At 34.9% G+C, this 21,314-nt stretch overlaps 1 protein-coding gene across 2 annotated transcripts in view; it reads right to left on the reverse strand.

Annotated features, from left to right (window-relative positions):
* The window catches only part of Ent2 (Equilibrative nucleoside transporter 2), a 1,033,466-nt gene that overhangs the window by 577,702 nt on the left and 434,450 nt on the right, over positions 1–21,314 (reverse strand). The window contains exons 3-4 of one of the 2 annotated variants that reach the window (XM_068363487.1): positions 19,614–20,477; positions 17,568–17,588 (exon numbers count right to left, since the gene is read on the reverse strand). In XM_068363487.1, the coding sequence (XP_068219588.1) occupies positions 17,568–17,588; positions 19,614–20,391 (799 nt within the window). In that variant the 5' untranslated portion in view covers positions 20,392–20,477. The remainder of the gene's footprint in view (positions 1–17,567; positions 17,589–19,613; positions 20,478–21,314) is intronic. The other variant, XM_068363488.1, reaches the window with a different exon arrangement.

Here is a 21,314-nt window from a genome sequence, read left to right on the forward strand (position 1 = left end):
TATATATATATAATATAATATATATCATATATATAATAGATATATGTATATAAACATATATATATATATATATATATATATATATATATATATATATATATATGTATGTATATATATTATATATATATATTATATATATAACATATATATAAATATATATATATATATATATATATATATATATATATATATATATATATATATATATTTCCGGTCATACTTAGCTCTCCCCATCCCTCAGGTATGGGGGAGAGGGAATGGTCACACTCTGGAGAGAGGGAGTACATGTATTTCAATAATTTTTAATATTCTAGTAAGATTGTACAGTATTTTCTTAGCATTCAAATATTCGTCTATAATGAACTCTATTGCCAATGTTAGTTAAATGACGCTTTAACCACATCCCTGTGTTTATTCAAAACAGTTCATATTTTTGCGTAAAATTATTCGTTTATTACAATTTAATTATTAGATATTAGCTGGAAACATAGGATGCTACAAGCTCCAGGGATCCAACGGGAAAACAGCCCAGTGAGGAGAGGAAATAAAGAAATTACAAATAAACTATATAAGAGGAATAAAGAATAAAAGATAAAATATATCTCATGATAAGTAACAACGTTAAAATAGATGTAATTTATAAACTAATAAAAATTTTTTATATCAACCTTTCAACAAATTTGTACTTCTAGTACCACCGAATCAACCGACAGATTGGCAAGATCATTCCACAATCTGATTGCTATTATTATAAACATGTTCAACAAGATCTAAAATTGAGGAATCATGATTTCTGGGAATAACTAACCGATGACTAAAAGATGCAAGCAATTGAAAAAAAAAATATATCACAAGGTAGAATTCTCTTTAGAAACAACGGATTTCCTAAAATGGGTCATAGAAAACATGAGTATTTCATCTGTCCCTTGTCTCACGTAATCCGAAACACTAGGGAAGCGGGCCGTTCAACAAGTAAATTTCCCTTCACCTCAAACATACTGTATAAACTACACACCGCCCACGCACAGAGAGAGAGAGAGAGAGAGAGAGAGAGAGAGAGAGAGAGAGAGGACAAATTTGTCAACCCCGCTTACTTACCTTTTTTAAGAACCATCAAAGGTTTGTCTTTCGTTTAAATTATATAAATGTAAGCAATTAGATATATATATATATATATATATATATATATATACATATTAGATAGATATCCAAACTATATATATATATATATATATATATATATATATATATATATATATATATATACATAGGCCTATATAAATACACACACACATAAATATATATATATATATATATATATATATATATATATATATATATATATACATATATATATATATCTTTAAATGTTGCAAGGTTCAGTCAAGATAATAGATGGACATTAGGAATGACAGAATAGGTTCTAAATATTGTAAAAAAAAAAATAGGGGATGGAAGAGAAGACGAATAATTTGCAAACTAAGAAAATTTGCCGGTATAAACTGACATAGAAAGGTCATAAACAGACTCGAGTGAAAGGTCATGTTTAAATGCCACTTATGAATGGCTGAGGCAAGGGACAAGCCTTAGAAACTGATCAGCACCCAATCCCATTCTCCACACAAGCTAGGACCAGGGAGGGCCAGGCAATGGCTGCTGATACTCAGCAGGTAGAACTATAGGCTCTCCAAAACCCCTCATCCTTAGCTCACAAGGATGGTAAGATTGTAGACACTAAAAGATTAAAGGTTTTGCACGATTCGAACCCCAGTCAGACAAGGACGTCTGTAATAGGCCACCAAAACCCTGAGGCCTTTGTCCTTCAGTGGACCAGTTATGGCTGATGATGATGATGTATGTATGTATGTGTATGTATGTATATATATATATATATATATATATATATATATATATATATATATATATATATATAAATATATATATAAATATATATGTGGTATTATGATTTAACCAGAAGATTACTGATGAGGCAAGATCTTGCCTAAGCAATATATCCTTACCTGTTAGCGGCCTCTCCCTCTCTCTACACCTTCAACTCTCCCCTACCATTTTTTTTTGCCAACCGCACTGACGGAAAATAAGCAGATGTGCATCTGGTGCAAGAATAACAACCTCCATATGAAATTAATTCCAAGCAGCTTCCACGGTGGTCATCTCGGCACAGATTTCAAAGAAAGGGACGGTAAGGAATTTCCACCCGCCATAACCTTTTGATTAATTGTACCGAGGTATAATTATCATTCTTGCGGTCGTCCATTAGAAGGGATGAAAGCCATGCATTCTAGTGGGGTATCGCCACAAAAAAACAAGACTTCTTCTGGAGAGAAATGATGTTTTCAACAAGAAACTGGAGAATTACCTCGTCGGGACCCTACGGTTTTCAATGGTGCCGTATCTGCGATTTTTTTTTATTTTTACAATGCACCGATCACCAAGGTTTCATTCTTTGAACTCATCTTCTTATCCAACCCAAACCCTGGGGGCTGCAACATCATTATTCTTATTAATCACTGGAAAGAGAGAGAGAGAGAGAGAGAGAGAGAGAGAGAGAGAGAGAGAGAGAGAGAGAGAGAGAGAGAGCCACGCTTTCATAATTTGTAATATACTGTATATATACATGTGTGTATGTATATATGTATATATACATATATATGTATGTATATATGCATACATACATACATACTATATATATATATATATATATATATATATATGCAAGCAAGTCAGATGGAATGATGGAGTGAAGAGAAACGAGGGTGGGGGGAGGGAGTGAAAATGTAAGGACTGAATACATATACAGTAGATGCAAAAAGTTGACTATCTGCCGACCCTTCTATACAGTGGGATTAATAAGGTCGAAAGAAGGAAAAGAATGACATGTGATCCTTGAAAAGGAATCTTCCACAAAATTATCAGAAACTAGAAACAAACAGGACAAATGAAGAGTAGTGGAATAAAGATGACACTTACAAAAAAAAAAAAAAAAAAAAAAAAAAAAAAAACCAAAACAATACTTAAAAAATAAGTGGAGTCATCATGATTCTTTTAAGGCATTAAAGATATCACTTCAATCTGGAGACCTGTGAACGGGTACCACACAGACGTTAACGACCAAGATAAAAGATGGTGCAGGGATAAGAGAATAACATCATATTCCATTTTTGGTTACGTTATCGTTAGTTTAAATTTAGGAGAAAACTGAAATTTGTATTCAATCTGTAAAGACAACGGTCTAATTCTGGGATTCCACATCGCCCCTCCTCATTCCTATTACTGGTATGTTCTTAGCTCCTTTGATTAGTTTCACCTCCTCTCTCCTTATTACATGACCAGACCATAGTACCTAAGACGAGCTTCCTTATCTTTCACATTTACGTTACATATACCACAAATTTTTCTTATATCTTGGCTCCCCCTCTTTTGCTATTGTTTTTGCTACAGGATGAACATTTCCCAGTTCTTCCCATTCATTCTTGACTTCTTCTTAATCAATTAAGACATTTCCACCTTTATCTTTTAAAATTCCAACCTCTCCTACATCCTGCCTGTCTTTACTTCTCGCTTTGGCATTTCTGTGGGTTATCTCTTCTCCTTCTCCCTCTGGTGTTCATCATCTCATACCACTCTCCTGACTTCTCTCTTTGCTATTGACAACAATCTCTATATTTCCTTCTTTTCTTGTCTATATTCGCCTCATGTTTCGTAGCTGTTATTTTCATACCCTCTTCTGGCTATACTCTACCTTCAAAGCTGTTTAATCTCATGTTTCGAAATGAGGGCTCACAAATTGCGAATTTCCGTCCTTTCGATTTAGCTATAAAAACCTACGGATGTCATCAGGAGATATATATATATATATATATATATATATATATATATATATATATATATATATATATATATATGTGTGTGTGTGTGTGTGTGCGTGTGTGTGTATGGGTTTGCTTAGAAAAAAAAATCATAAATAAGTGGTGATTAGGCCTATCAATAATCGTTTAGCCAATACCAAACTTATTTACGAGAGCATGCCAAATCACATATTTACCATAGCTTTTTCAACATTTAGGTAACGATCGACAAACCTTGATTTATCCAGAATAAACTAAAGACAACTACAATACCAGCTAAGACTTAACTTTCCTGAGAAATATATAATTTTTATGATAGACTTTACCAAAGCAATAATTCTAGGATATCTTTTCATTCGAAAGTGCTAAGTACAGTTATAAACACATACATTTGGCAATAACTTCACATTCATCTTACTAAACAAGAAAAAAAACACGATCTCAACTTCCACAGGCTTTGTAAAAGCAAGAGTCCCAAAATAAGATTATACACACAAGACACGAGAGCGTCGACAGAGAATATAAATGGAGAAGTTATTAAGAAATATTTTTTCGGTTGCAGAAAAGTACAGGTATTGCTCATGGAAATTCAGAGGAGAGTTCTAAGATGTATATACTGCAGAAAACGAAAACTTAAAAGGGAGGGGATCAAGCTAAAATGCAGTAAAAAATCTTGCTTTCCAGTGGAGGCCTACATTTCCCCCAAAAAATACTAAAAACATGAACTGACATAGGCCTACGCAAATCCATATAGGCCTAGGCTAAACTAAAATAAAACTATGGTCGATGAACTAGAAATTCATCATAACCGAGATATAATCATTATATTCTTGAACGTAAGAGATAACGGGAAACCTTAACAAAGAAATAAATGAATGAAAAGAAATTCATGGATGATAGATAACATCAGGGTCCTTCAGCTAATCTTCCGGCCCGACCGTACCCAAGGTTTAGACCTTGCTAGGACCATGACAATGAGCTTCGGTTGGAATATTAAGAGTGGGCTACTTGGGGCTGTACAAAGGCATCTTTATGTATGTTTTCCGTTCTTTGGTCACCAATCTACCCTTTCCCATTCTCAGCATCACAATGGCGAGTATCGTACCGGAAGAAAATGACAAGTAGGGGGAAGTTCAGACATCGTATTTACAAACCTTCACTCAACACAGCAAATAGGCTACTGTACTCTAAAGAGCTAAAAACAAACTTATCAAAGCCTAACCATATTTAAACTTATTTGATAATAAAGTTTTAATAAAACAAATTACACCTACGCAACTTTTCTGGATAAACAACACACAATCCTGACACTGCAAGTTAAAATTCATTCAAGTAGTCTTTGCGCAAGGAACAAAGAAACGTGTCAAGTTGAAAAATTGGAAACCCAAACCACAGAAGCCGTGGGATACCGGATAAGGGACCAGCCCACAATTAAACAAGTCAAAGCAACCTGTCCCACGAGCGATTGCCCAAAAAATCTATCCTACACAGAAAAAAAAAATACTTCAAGACACAAATGACTATCTCGTGTTTAAGAAAAGCACAAGACAAAAAATAGTGGATTCTCCAAATCCTTCCTACGAAAGGGACAGCCAGAAACACATCTCATAACCCCTCCCCCAAAAAAAAACTATTCCCATGCCCTCCCAACTCTCTGAACACCACCAAGGCTACCACCATTACTCCAATAATCTCCCTCTACTACTATCCCCATGTCCCACCCAGCACTTTCCATAGCCCTTCCCAAAGAAGGGGGTGGACCCACCAAATCCCGCACTAAGAGACCCGCCCAATGGAGACTTGTTGCTTTCTCTGAATCCAACATCAGACAGAGAGAGAGGAGACTTCAACCGGTCTCAAATTACTTACACAAACGATCTGTCACACGAAATTCTATCTTTAGAAGTAATTCACTTTCATAAGAAGTATTGCACATCAACAAGAGTACAAATAACAAAGATAATCGTAAATACCGCATGTACAGTGACCACACCAATTAAACTAAAAATAACTCTTCCACATACAAGGTTAACAAACAGTTGTGACCGACAAAGAACAAACTGAAATCGCTAAACTTCATATGAAAGTCTTGCACAACTACAAAAGAAAGGATTTGTCTTGCGGCTCAATCTAGGATCTCAAATCCTGTTAGTGGGTTTATTTCTCAACTATTTTATTTTTCTCCAAAACGTCGTAATCTATTTAACAAGTGCTATATAGGGAAAGGGGTCTAAATGACAGGTTACCTCAACCAAGACGAGATATCAGCAGTACCTTCACTATTATACAAACTTAAGTCTAAAAATTATACGGATAAGGATAAACCCTGAACACAATGAGAGAGAGAGAGAGAGAGAGAGAGAGAGAGAGAGAGAGAGAGAGAGAGAGAGAGAGAGAGAGAGAGAGAGAGAATTCTGTAAATAAACGGCAAGAAAATATCCGTAGGCCTATTACCTTTATCTCATTAAAAAATACCTTTTCCAATCACTGGATTGTTTAAAGAGATCTTATTCTACCTTTAAAAAAACACTTCCATTGAACACATATTTTCTTAAATCCTTCACCAGAAATAATATAAAAGAAAAAAAGACATGCATGTTTTCCAAGAGGACATGGCAGCAATCCCAACTCGGGACTCCAACTCCCGTGTTACCATAGCAACTATTACGAACGTAAAAGAAAAACAATAAATTAGCGTCGTTATGGCCTACATGTTTGGTCTAAAGTTTTATATATCAACCTACATACTACGATCCATGACCTTGAATATAATAATTTATGATATTACCCAAATTTTATTTTATGAGAAAAAAACAAAAACTCTTGGGATGTCATACAATTTGGGTAAAGAAGTGGCATCTGCTTGGCTGTACTTTTAAGAAATACAAATATCATGGCTTGTATTTGAATCATGTCGGACTATCGGTAGTCCATCGAAAGTAAACTTAGAAAACAAAGGAACACAATATATCAGCGATTATACGGCATAGGACTACATACAGAAAACTGGCTTTGAAGTAAACTTAGCGGTAAAAAAAATAAAACATTTCTGCAGAGCCTAAAAAGTATGCGCAAGCACAGTATGGCTAGGCCTAACTTAAAAAGTTTTGTTTTTTGTTTTTTTTTTATTATGTATATTCCACTACTTTTTTGTAAACCATAACTTAGATAATTTATCAAAACAGGCCGGGGGTTATTCTAAAGTTCGAAACAGTGTGTTCCGAAAAGTTTTGACACTATCTGTAATAAACTTTGCTGGAAATAAGAGATGTAACGTTTCACGGCAAGCATAAACACTCCAAGGTACAGAAAGTAACATTTTATATGAACTTACCACTTCCTTGTACATCATAAAATCCCTTTCGTCCCATAGCGAATAACTATCTCGATGACCAAGCGTTGAAATGTGGGTAAAATCCAAAAATATCAGCCTATATCTACTTGGGCACCGTAGAAAAACCGATGCCTTGTCGAACCATACAATCCACAAACCGAGATGTCATTCAATAAATGGACGAAATCTCAGTCACAAATAAAGCATTGAAGTTATTCTTGGTAGTTTTCATCCATAGGATTTAAACTTCTAGCACACTATTCCAATGGAGCAAATGCGAGTACACCTCACCTCACTCACAACACCACCAACACTGGCTTCAGTCACACACTCACTCACTCAGTCTCACTCTCATGAGGCTGCCTGGCGTGAAACCTAAGTTTAACCGATGGGTAAACCGGGAGTGTTTCCACTGTTCTTATCACGTACACACGAACACACATGATCTTAACCCGTATACAGCACATACCCAATGCCAATTCTGACAATTAATATATATTAAAAATAAGAGTAACCTTAGTTTCATCAGGATCCTGTTGTAAATTAGACAGATCAAACCCGGCTAGTTGACATTCAAACACTAGGTGGCATCCGTGAACAGCTGTAGAAAAACCGCACGTGCATGGGCGTACCGGTAAACTTCCAGAACCGGTTTGTTTATCTCAATAACAAGGGATGCCTCTCTAATCCAAGATTATACTTTTGAATGGATGAGTAGAGCGATTGAATCTGTAGCTTGCATTTGTTCATTTGAGAACAACTATATTCTTTAAATTATCTACGCCCAAAATCAGGTTACATAAAATAGTGTTCAATTCTTATTCTCTGTAACTAACTATTATAAACATGAAAACTTTAATGTTAAAAAAAAAAACAGCAAGGCAAAGAACAAACATAAAAAAAATGTATATTAAACACTAACTTGTAGATGCGAAATCAGCACACTATCGGCCTAATGTTCATTTATATGCCACACCAAAACTTGAACATCATGGCCAGGCTAAGCAGGTTCCGTGTGTGATACTTTTTTCCAATGTTGAGCAAATATTTGAATTTCACGACAAATGACTGTTCTAAAATTTACCGTAAGTATCTATGTAAATAAGACGATTAGTGAAGGGTAGAGTTCTCTTGCTTTAATGTACACTCAGGCACACTGTTCTTTTTAACTTCTCTTCCCAGTGTCCTTTTGAAGCCTTTATAGTTTGTATATGAAATATTCATTTCAATATTGTTGATGTTCTCAATATATTTTATCTTAATTGTTCATTAGTACTCTTATAGTTTATTTATTTCCTTGTTTCCTGGCTTCACTGTGCTATTTTTCCATGTTGGAGCCCTTATCCAGCTTGGATAATAATAATAATAATAATAATAATAATAATAAATGAGACCAATCATGGGCTGATGAAAACTTTTTAAAACATATATAAAAAACCGGAGATGATGGCAATATAAAATCACTTGCCATCTCTTCACCAAATAATTGTTCCACATTCTGTGATAACAACATCAACGTCGCTAAAATTAGACGCATGCTTCAGCAAAGTGGAAAGTTTCTGATAACTGGTCCTCGGTAATTAGTATGTGATATATGCAACTGGATAGGTTCTAACACAATTTATTTCTCGGTATGTACTAGATTGGCCAAGGCACCACCCACCCGTTGAAATACTACCGCTAGAGAGTTTATGGGTCCTTTCACTAGCCAGATAGTAATGCATTGGATTTCTCTCTGGTTACGGCTCTTTATATTTGCCTACACATACAACGAATAGTCTGGCATTTTCTTTACACATTATTCTTTTTCCTCATACACATAACAACACCAAAATAACTGAAAAATTCTTCTTCATTTAAGGGGCTAACTACTGTACTGTAATTGTTCAATGGCTAATTTCCTCTTGGCAAGGGTAGAAGAGAGCTTTTAAAGGATATTCCAAAATCAAACCATTGTTACCTAGTTTTAGAGAGTGACATAGCCTCTTTACCACGATCTTCCACTGTCTTCAGTTAGAGTTCCCTTGCTTGAGGGTACACTCAGACACTATTTTATCTGCTTCCTTATTTACTTTCCTCATTGGGTTATTTTCCCGGTTTCAGCTCTGGGGTTGTAGCATCTTGCTTTTCCAACTAAGGTCGTAGCTTAGCTAATAATAATAATAATAATAATAATAATAATAATAATAATAATAATGTCAGCTGAAATGAACATAAGTGCCTGGTTGCTTCTTGATGTATACTTGCACAGCACGTATAAAACACACACGATTTAATTACAAATCATAGATATTATTATTATTATTATTATTATTATTATTATTATTATAAGCTAAGCTACAACCATACTTAGAAAATTAAGATGCTACAAGCCCGAGGCTCCAACATGGAAAAATAGCCGCGTGCGGAAAGGAAGCAAGGAAATAAATAAACTACACGAGAAGTAATAAACAATCAAAATGAAACATTTTAAGAAAAGTAACAATAATAAACTAGATCTTTTATATATGAAACTATAAAAAAATTCAAATAACAAGAGGAAGAGAACTAAGACAGAACAGCATGACCGTGTGTACCCTCAAGTAAGAGAACTCTACCCCAAGACAGTGGAAAGCAATGGTACAGAGGCTATGGCACTACACAAGACTAGAGAATAATGGTTTCCAGTACTTTTCTGCCATATGCCAATGGTATTAACAAAAAAATGAAAATTATGAGTTATTATATTATGTGAGATATCATGTGAAAAATCTTAAAGTTCTTATTCCGAGGCAGATAGTAAAGTTAGCATGGTTGATGGAAAACGATTTTGTTGATAAACTGTAAAGAGAATTTAACTCAATATTGAAACTGTAGACAGTATTTGCATCTGTTAACATTGCAGTTTCATGCAAACTACACTGACAACCAGAATGTAGTGAATATTTTTACTTTAAACTTTAGACCGAGCTTTCCTCTGGCTGATGAGTATATTCATCCATGCATTAATGATGTGAAAAATCATTTACCTGCACTGTTCTATCTTATATGTTATTTCTCTTCCTCTTGTTTTGTTGAAGTTTTTATAGTTTATAAAGTGATATTTATTTTAATATTGTTGCTCTTCTTAAAAGATTTTATTTTTCCTTGTTCCCTTTCCTCACTGAGCTATTTTCCCTGTTGGAGTCCCTGGGCTTATAGCATCCTGATTTTCCAACTAGGGTTGTAGCTTAGCAAGTAATAATAATAATAATATTACACCGTTGTGAATCTCTTATTTCTCTTCCTCTTGTTTTGTAAAGTTTTTATAGTTTATAAAGTGACATTTATTTCAATATTGTTGCTCTTCTTAAAATATTTTATTTTTCCTTGATCCCTTTCCTCACTGAGCTATTTTCCCTGTTGGAGCCCCTGGGCTTATAGCATCCTGTTTTTCCAACTAGGGTTGTAACTTAGCAAGTAATAATAATAATAATATTACACCGTTGTGAAACATGAGAAGAAATTTCAATAACATGCTATATTTGTTGACCCAAATACCCCAAAACATCCACATGTTCTTTTTTAAATTTGAAATGTACCAATTAAAATACGATGTGCACTTGTTGAAGTAACCATCAATTCATTAGCATTGGCTACAAGTGTTTACTTAATGTATATGTTCAACTTGCTTAAGTTAAACTACAGTTTGCATTCGCTTAACCAAGGAAAACTTTTAGAAAATCACCAATGCTCGAAGTTAAATGTTATATAATGATCAATGGCCTATTCAGTTGTATATCAATATCTCAATTTCATGGAAGACAGTTATTCCATAAAAATAAAACTTGGACAGAAAATAATCGGAACAGAAAATCTAATGCTAAAAGCTGAAGAAGGTTCGTTGAAGGATCATAGATACCTGTCAGCATTTTTTTTTTCAAATAAGGACAAACATATATGAAATAAATTTCACTATTCTTTTTTATCATCTTTTCACATAGTTGAAATGCATAAAACTGGGACAAATTTCTCACATATACATTCAAACACACGATGTTTTCGGAGAACATCCAACGGCTATCGCATGAAAGAGGAACTTACAAGTGTTGAGTAATAACAGCTTCCTTTGCTAATGAATGCAACCAAAGTAAAAACAAGTGTAACATGATTCCAAAAGTGTATGACAGAGAGAGAGAGAGAGAGAGAGAGAGAGAGAGAGAGAGAGAGAGAGAGAGAGAGAGAGAGAGAGAGAGAGGAGAACCGTCTAACAAAATGTGTCTTGAAAGTAACATTAAAAGAAAACAAATGCGTCACATTAAAAAATTATCTTAAGACTAAAATAATGTTGCAATTTTTACAATACGTTCTACGTCAAAAGACATCTGTTACGTATGATTAACTGTACAGCTGCTGATTTAGATTGCCTGGACGTTATGGCCAGGCACTGGCTCTTGCATGTGTGCAGTCTCATATATCAAAGTTTACGAGTATTATCTGAGACGAACTTTCATGCCCTTAAATGGCTCGCACTAAGTGAATTTCACAGCAACAGGGAGTTAAAGAAGTTGGATAGCTAAGTGGGAGAATAATAATGAAACTGGCCTAAATGCTTAAATGGCAAGTAATACAATAGAGGTTGAATGGATGTGATAAAAAAAAAAATTATTTCATGTGCCAGACAAATCGGTGTAGGTGGTACCTAGTATGACAATTCGTGTATGAATACTGATGCATTTCATGAATGAACTTTCATTACCAGAAAATGTATCAATGGCAAGTCTAAAATTGGATAAAAATAGCCTTAAATTACCAGGGAAAATAAAGGTCAAAACCTTTAGCGGTTCATTTTAACTAATTATCAGCTTTATATGGCTAATTCATTATATTACTGGGCACAATAAAACGGCTATATTAAAAAAAATCAATAAAACGGCTAATTACAACACAATAAAATGGCTAAAATTAAAAGAAACAATAAAACTATATAAAAAAGCATTTCCTTAAGCGTTTTCTTTTCTGCCATCTGTACTTCACATAGAAAAAAGGGAAATAAACTCCAAACACTGTTGCCAAGTGGTGAATGACTCAGTGGGTGGGTGGCAGTGTCTAGGAGGAAGGGGCCACTGCAGACGAAATGAGCTTAAAAGATGGTCCTTCTTTTTAATAAGATGGACTAAAGCAACATCTGTGTAATAATCATCCTCAGGGCATCGCTGAGGCTTTCACTCGTCCCAAGTGCACAGGGTACAGACGAATGGGGAGTTTAAAGTCACTAAAGACTGTTTCTTTCTAGCAGAAATTAGTATTCTTTCAGATTTATGGGTTTCTTAAATAGATTTGGACCACATAATGCACACTTTATAATGGGGACATCGAGGTTTAGTGCATAAGTCCATTTAATTGGTACGCCACTTTACAAACGCATCATATAGTATACACTAGTCACTAGTGCGTACATCGCCTACGTTGTAAGCAAGCATGTTCATGAAAATTCATAAAAAGTCTACCTCGTTTATTCCTTAATAGTTGAACAAAACATGATGGTTTTGCAGCTGATTTTGAGGCTTTAATGGCAACAAGGAAGTACGTTCAACTCATGTGGTATCTTCATCTCTTTAGAAATCTTCAATGTATTAAGTTTTAAAATGTTCCGAAGTAATCCAAATACACTCAACATAGTTTGTTACACATTCACTGTTGACTATGCAGTATAATTTTTTTTTCATTATTTTCAAAAATTCTTTTTTCATTGACACCATGATAAAGGTCTAGTTTCAAGCATCCACTATATTATGACGGAGTTATTATTATTACTATTATTAATAAAGCTGCAATCCCAGATGGAAAAGCAGAATCGGTGTTTCTTCTTTAATTGCAAAAAATACTGGTTTATTGAGAAAAATTTTGAAGATTTTTGGTAATCAATCTATCCCGGAATTTTTTTTTATTTTTTTCCATTCTACCTTGTTTCCAGTATTGTTCTCCTGCCTGGTCTTCAGCAGATGAATCTCAACTTAATTTGCTGGAAAAAAAATCCTATCAAATTTCTTATTCCTGATCTAGATATTAATCCTTGGCACAGTCGTTCAGATAGTTCTTAGTGCATATTGCATAAGATCTTTAATAATTCTGACCATCCATTGCATTTTGATCTTCCAAGACTGTACCATCCTGTAAATAGCACTAGGTAACCTATTCAGTTAATTCTAACAGCCTTGCGCTCTCCACCATAAAACTCAACATTACACAGCATTCTAGAAGTTTCGTAACAGCTGTGACAAGATTTGGAATGATCTTCCTAATCAGGTAGTTGAATATGTGGAACTTCAGTATTTCAAAGTTGCAGCAAATGTTTTTCTGCTGAATAGGCTAACATACGTCTCTCTTCATAGATTATATGTGATGGATCTATTTTAACGTGACCTTAGGCGTCAGTGACCTTAGGTGTCAGGATGTCAGAAAACTAAAAATCAATCAATCTACTGATTTCAAGATATTTCTCATTCTTTATTTCCATCGCTCACTGGACTATTTTCCCTGTTGGAACCCTTGGGATTATAGCATCCTGTTCTTCCAATAAGAGTTGTAGCTTAGCTAATAATAATAATAATAATGATAATAATAATAATAATAATAATCATCATCATCATATATGGAAAACAGCCAAATCGGGATATATAACTCTAGGAATAACTTTGACCTTGTTATAGAAATGCCGATGAAAATAGAAGAAATATGTTGTCTATTGAAAAGGACTATTTATCTAAAGTTCTAATATTTCAATTACATGACTACGGAGACAATTACATAATTCAATTACAGCATAAATAAAACTTCTAAAATTGAAGCATACTAGAGAAAATCTAAGACTTTTAGAATCAACTGTTCGCTTTTATATAGCTGGCACTACAAGGTGAAAGGCATGGTCTGCGAAATCTGAATGCAAGGGTAGGCAAAGCTATGCAAAAATTCAAGATTTTAACCAACAATTCAAGGTGAGAGTCAGCTGTTGAAGACCAAGCCGAGAAGAGGTAAACAGTATATTGGGAGGAGAGTAATGGAAATGGAGGTACAGGGAACGAGAAGGAGAGGGAGAACAAAGCGAAGGTGGGTGGGCTGTATTAAGGATGACCTTCGATCAAAGGGATTAACCAGTGATGAGGTGTGGGACAGAGGTAGATGGAGAAAGCTGACCATAAACATCGACCCCACATAGAAGTGGCAAAAGATGTAGACAAAGAAGAAAGAAGATTTCCATGGGACCAACAGCTTTCCAAACCATTTGGGGTAGTTTCTTTAAAATATAACAATTACGTTTATGCTATTAAAAACCACAGACTTGATATGTTTATAAGAACGGGTTTTGCAGTCACGAGTAAAACATGAAATTTATAGATGGTTGTAGGCAGCTAAACACTGTCACTTTAAATATCTGGGTTGGAGAGATCCACTGTCCTAGACCTACGATCATTCATGCTTTGAGTTTACTTCGGGTTAAACTTTTTTCCCTATAGTTTGCACCATGGAAAATTTTAGCCACATCTATGTTTAGTGGTCCAGTGACCTTATGTCTACAATCTGGAGATGTCAGATCGGTATAACGACAGTAACATTGAGTAACCAGGTTTAACTTCTAGATAAAACCACACAAAATGTGCGTATGGTATAGAGATAGCAATCGGTAAAAAATACCACAACGAGGAAAACTAGAAATTATATTTCAGTGGTTACTATACAGTAGTGTTCACCAACTAATACTCCTAATAAACCATTATTTGATAAGCCAATAATAATATTTGAGGCACAGCAGGAAAAAGAAGAGAAACACAGTTCAGACATTACTGGTACAACAATTTTGGGGAGATGAGAATGGCTGTTCTCAACTGTTAAAATTACATACCCTAAAAACAATTTCACGATTCCCAAAAAGCAACTGTGAGATTGTAAAATTAAGGTATACCATGCACCTGAAGGAGTGATACCAGTCTGCATTCAAGAAATATCCTGGCAGCAATGTCCCTAACTGTATATACTAACACAACTGAAGATTCTTAACGATCAATGATAAATTCTAAAGTCTAAATTAAGCAGAGAGTTATTAGGGTTGTATACAGAACACTGTGTGATCACAATATTTGCTTCTGCCACTCATGAGCGACCTTTAAAGAAAAATTAATTTCGTGTGGATACTTGGTTCATTTGTCTTTCACGAAACATAGTTTCCACAGGCCAATCTGTTCCCCAGTTTATGCAAAACTCAATTAGCAATTGGCCCCCTTCTTTCCATTCTACGCCCAATCGTCTCTCAACCACTATCAATTTGATCTAGCTTCCATTAATCATTACCATCCTTCCACTATTCAAAATAACACTAGTCTGTATGTCCCTTGATCTAATCTTATTTTCATCACTATTTTCATTACTATTCTGTCGATGACAAGATATAGTTTCCCTAATAAAACATTAATCACGATTACTGACCTCAGACATTTCTTTCTGAACATTTTCTGTAACTACCTCTTTTTAATTTCATATTCAATTATAAGTTATTCTTACTTTTCAAACGCACTACCAATCCTGTTTTTTTTACCAATCGTTTCATAATTATTCCGTTTGTTTAACCACTATAATCAAACCACACCTTTCAAACAAATACCCCACATTCAATATCATGCACACACCAATTTCAATGTAAAGAAAAAGATCTACACCAATTAATTTTCAGGGTGTCTGTATCGATACGATTTATTTATTTTGGGTTTAATTACCCTCCATCATTAGTTCCCGTAATGAACACCGAGGATAATAACCGAGGACCAAACTAATTGGGTTTCTATGTTAATACTATTACAATCAAACAAAGGATCGCTTGATACTCTCGAGAATAATCATACTCTTTTAATATCGGTTAACAATGATTGGACAGTTCATGATACTCTCAGTCATCATACGTATGTCCCCGTAGATTAATTACCTGTGTTCACATATTGGTCTAAAATTGTTTGTACTATTAATTCTACACGAATGTCTCTATACATTGGCATTTGGATTTGTGCTGACAACCAGTGTATTATTTTCTGATACTCTGAGATGGTAAGCACTGAGAGTAACAAAATTAATCATATTTTATTATTATGTACACTACAAGCGACTTGTTAAAACAGAATGTCAAAACTTCCAGTAAACTATTTAAAGACAAAAATAATTTTTGAGGATTTCCTTAAATAGTGACAACATTTTTATAATTTAATGGAGAAGACAATAGCTTATAATAAGGGTGGATAATAAGGGTGGACACGACCCAATAGTCATTATAGTACATTAAAATGTTCAACCTTTTGTGTTGGGATACTGGTTTAAAAGTATGAAAAAAGGGGGAACAGCAAATACGAGAGAGAGAGAGAGAGAGAGAGAGAGAGAGAGAGAGAGAGAGAGAGAGAGAGAGAGAGAGAGAGAGAGAGAGATATGATTGGATGTATGGAATATTGGTGTTACAGCCAAACACTGGGGCGGTGGAGGCTCTTCAACACTTGGATAAAATAGCAGAAAACCACAGCAGATGCACTTTGAAGTAATTTCTTAAAGAAGTTGGAAAACGAGACAGAAGAAAGGAAGTAACCACAGAGGTAAACTAAAGGGCTAAAAAGTGGAAACAGTTATAAGTGCCAAAAGGACGCTAAAATGGCCCTTTGCTAATGCCTAAAATGCACTGCTTCAAGTGCACTGACACTACTACTCCACTGTGGGAGAGAAGACTGACTTATTGTTTTCGCTGGCAAAGCATATCTGACACAATGTACACCTAGAAACATCTATATCTAAAATGGAATTATATCTATTACATCTGATAAATGTCTCATTCGTTTCTGTAGCTAGACTTCTGCCTAGTGAGGAAAGGAAACAAGTAAAAATGAAATATTTTAAACAGAGTAACAACATTAAAATAAATGTCTCCTATATAAACTATAAAAACTTTAACAAAACAAGAAGAAAAGAAATAAGATAGAATAAGGTGCCCGAGTGTACCCTCAATTTGAAGGAAAACATCTTTCCCATATTTCCCTGGCATTTGTGCCTACAGAAATAGTGACAACATATTCATACTACGACATGAAATAGCTCTTGCTCAGCAGCTCCAGGTTTGTTATTGCCACATGTGATATAGACAATTATTTTCTCAACAAATATAAGCATAGTAGGCATAACTTAACATTAGTTAAATCAGTTGGAGTTAGTGCACAATAATAATTCCTACACTTTTAGAGATATACAGTTATATGAACTTTAAAAGATACCAGTTCTGCAGTTAATTATAATGGAATACTTAAAGACGAAACATTAATTACAAATAGGTCAAAGCTTATTTTTTTTCAGCATTTTTTTTTTCTACAAAAAGTACCTACCTTTTATTTTCCGTAAGACAGCTGATGGTGAGAGAAGGAAAATTTACAATTAACTTAAGGCTTTACTATACATGTTATTGTCACATTTTGGAACCTGAGAGAGAGAGAGAGAGAGAGAGAGAGAGAGAGAGAGAGAGAGAGAGAGAGAGAGAGAGAGAGAGAGAGAGAGAGAGACCTTTGAATGTATGTGCAATGTACGTGAATTAAGTTCAGCGATGGGTGGATTTATGTTAAAGGTGGCATATATTTACAACTGGTGACATTGAAACAAACAATTTTTATGTACATGCAATAACTTCAAGCATTAGATTATGTAAAACAATATACATTTAAGAAAAATTACGTCAAATCACATCTTTTAACGTTTGTTTACATTTAATAATTATCCCCCCTTTACTATAACTAAGTCCGTTATAGAGCGTTTCCTTGTCGTTTTATTAAAATCTATAACTATAAAAATCAATTTCCTCTGCCTTTTTTATCCTATTGCATTATAGCACTTGTCTCGATAAAGGCTACGTTATTATTTGTAGAAGTAATAATCATACAGAGGTGAAAAATAAACATATTACAAGTATCGCTATTGACAATGAAATCAACATAAAAAGTGTCCATATTACTTCTGAAGTTTTGTTATTACTAGGAAAATTCTTATACCAGTTAAACACTAATCTTTCAAGAACTTTTTTTTTTTATCTTTTACTCTTTTAAGAACTGGATAACTATCAAAACGGAGAAGCAAACGTTAGAATTTATTAAAGTTTATAACTTATACCCTTGGAAAACGCTAGAGGTTCTTCTATAAAATTGAAGCATTTCATTAAATCTATACCAAGCATTTGTTACTTGAATGTTTAGCCCCGTTGATGGTAACAATAAAAATTTGCCGTAGTTACCCGTAAAATATCGGAGAATAATTTCTTTAGTTAGCCAGAAAATAACGTTTTCTCTGGTTTAGAAAGTCTAAGAGAACGTATTTCAACACCAACTAAACCAAACACAAAATAACTGTTTTTAAGATTTTAACGATTAATGAAATATCAAGAAGTGTACATAAACCGATATCTGCTACTTACAAAATGTTTGCATTGTTTAAAAAGCCTGTGATGTTCACTTTAAAACCTCCCTGGCATATGCAATAATAAAAAGTGTACTTATAAAACTTGTGTTGCAAAGTTTTCAGAATTGCATCAAGCAAAATACTTCCAAGTACTTTTGACTTACAAGCAGCAATAAAAAACAGATTTATAGTACTCAAAGCTATTTATACCTTATTGCAAAGTTTACAATACCAAGTGAATAAGTAAAAAATAATAATCCCACGTATATATATATATATATATATATATATATATATATATATATATATATATATATATATATATATATATATATATATGGCAGTGTTAATTTCAATATCTCATGTTATATTTGAGATCTTATAAATATACGGGAAGATAAACTAGGATTAATATAACATCACGTTTTGAAATATTCTCATCTACATAGCATGATATACCCCATATCCTATTGGATGCGATTCGTTTTAACAAATCAACAACGCTCATTAGAACACGTTATCTGCAAATAAAATGAGATGTAAATCTGTCATCATTAAATAGATAGTGACGTTATTAAAAATACTTGTTACTTGATGATTTCTGTCTGTTTAAAATCTCAAAACAATGTGCCCAACAATTTACGTTTTTACTTATCATCAAAATGAAATTCGTAATTGACTGCTGTCTTTTACAACGCAAAATAAAGGTGTTCGCTTAATGGCAATGGGTCCAAATCCCTTTAGTACCATTCCTCCATCACCAGATTAGATAATTTTAGATGTAACCCACGATTATAAAAAGTGGAGATGTTATTAATACAAGAAAAGTCATGCATGTTAGTGACAGGATTTTAAATTAAAGTTACTCTTTAAGGGGTATTCTTTAAATACGGATCAAGCACCTAATACAGTCATATTCACTTAGTTATTTAGATGGGTTCGCAAAATAATTAAAACTTTATATCGTAATACAGAATTGCTCTTACCTTTGGTATAAGTCGAGCCATTGGCTTGATATGTGTACGGCGACCTGTCCCTGGGTAATAATGCCTCGTTTTCCGGATACCGGTAATTTTCATACCCTCGAATGCTTCCATCGCGGTATCCAGATCCACTACCGTCTGTGGTATACCCGTCCCGTAGGTCAGATTCGAGGGTGGGACGATAGCCCCCTCGGTAGTCGTAGTGATAGTCTTCAACTGTCCTATACCGAGGCCTCGGACTCGTGCTATATCGTTGCTGCCCTTGGTAGTCTCGATCTCGCCTTCTGTAGTCCCGAGGCCCTGTCGAATAATCCCTAGCACCCTCGCTGTAGTCCCTAGCACCATCGGAGTAGTCTTTAGCACCAATATGACGATTCCTGGGACTACCCTCGTGATCCCTCATGCCACCGTGGTAGTCCGGGGGCTCGTGGCGGTAGTCCCTCGGCTGGTGGAAGTCCCTGGGGCCATTCTGGTACCCCGTCTGGGGTCCATCAGGGTACCGAATCGGGCCGTTTTGGTAATCTCTAACGTCCCTTTCCCCTTGGTAGCTCCTGGGACTGTCGTTGGAATCTCTGGAACTCTGGTAGTCTCTGTTGAGCGATCGCATGGGATAGTCCCTAGGAGCCGTGGGGTAACTATGATAGTCATGGCTGTAACTATTGTAACTGGGAGGGTAGTTCTGGGAGTAGGTGGGGTCGGCGCGTATGTCATCGTCATGATAACTCCCGACGGTGTCGCTGTAGTAGTTCATAGTGGATCTGATGCCCCGGGACTTCTTCATGGATGAGTGGTAGGGAGGGGGTAGGGGGGTTGGGGAATAGTGGACTGGGGAAGCCACCGTTACCCTCTCTTTTAAGACTTCATTTCCTGAAAAGATAGAAAAAATAAAATATAATAAAACAAAAAATTCACAACGTTTCTTTATATAATACTTGTAAAATGATACATTACCTCTGCGTTAACTTTAGTGAAAACCACTAGGAGGAGTAAAGATCTGCTTATTGAATCGATAAAAGGTTCTAGTTTTTATTACACATCTATCGAAATGAAGAGAATAATGCCCATAAAACACAAGCGTGGTAATAAATAATAATAGGCTAATAAAATGGATACGTGTAGTACAGGAATAAGCACAATCTTTATCAATTGCAAACAATAACAGTAGTAAACTATTTTTTTCCCAACGGAATGCTAATTGTGTATGAATACTATTAAGTTACAAAACTTTAAAAAGGGGGTCCATCCCCTTGTATCCACTGAAATAAAATCATATTTTGATTTCGATACACAAAAACAATGTATTTTTAATCGTGAAAAACACAAGCGGAATAAATTCTGTAAAACCTTAAAAGCGCAGATACAAGGATAAATAATTTGAAGACTCTCATGTCACGGCCACCATTCTCCTTCCCTCGCCTGCCTTCCCTGTACAACAAGCAGGGTGTTTGTTAATTACTTGAGCACTTGTCACGTCTTCTAATTAGCAGTCGCAAGTGGGATTGCTTGCTCCCACCTCAACGTAAGCCAATCAGGATACGCCGTGACTGCTTCTGGCCTGTATATATACAGGGTCTGAGCTGGGTCGGTAGTCACTGGCATCTCATTACTGCTACCCACTGCTACAAGTCTGCCTCCCTCACCTGTATTGTGTCTCGTCTTTGTATCGTTTTTGTGAACTTCTCTGCTGGTCGGCTTTTTCGGCTA

The sequence above is a fragment of the Palaemon carinicauda genome, chromosome 40 (assembly GCF_036898095.1).
Source record: "Palaemon carinicauda isolate YSFRI2023 chromosome 40, ASM3689809v2, whole genome shotgun sequence".
Classification (NCBI taxonomy): domain Eukaryota; kingdom Metazoa; phylum Arthropoda; class Malacostraca; order Decapoda; family Palaemonidae; genus Palaemon; species Palaemon carinicauda.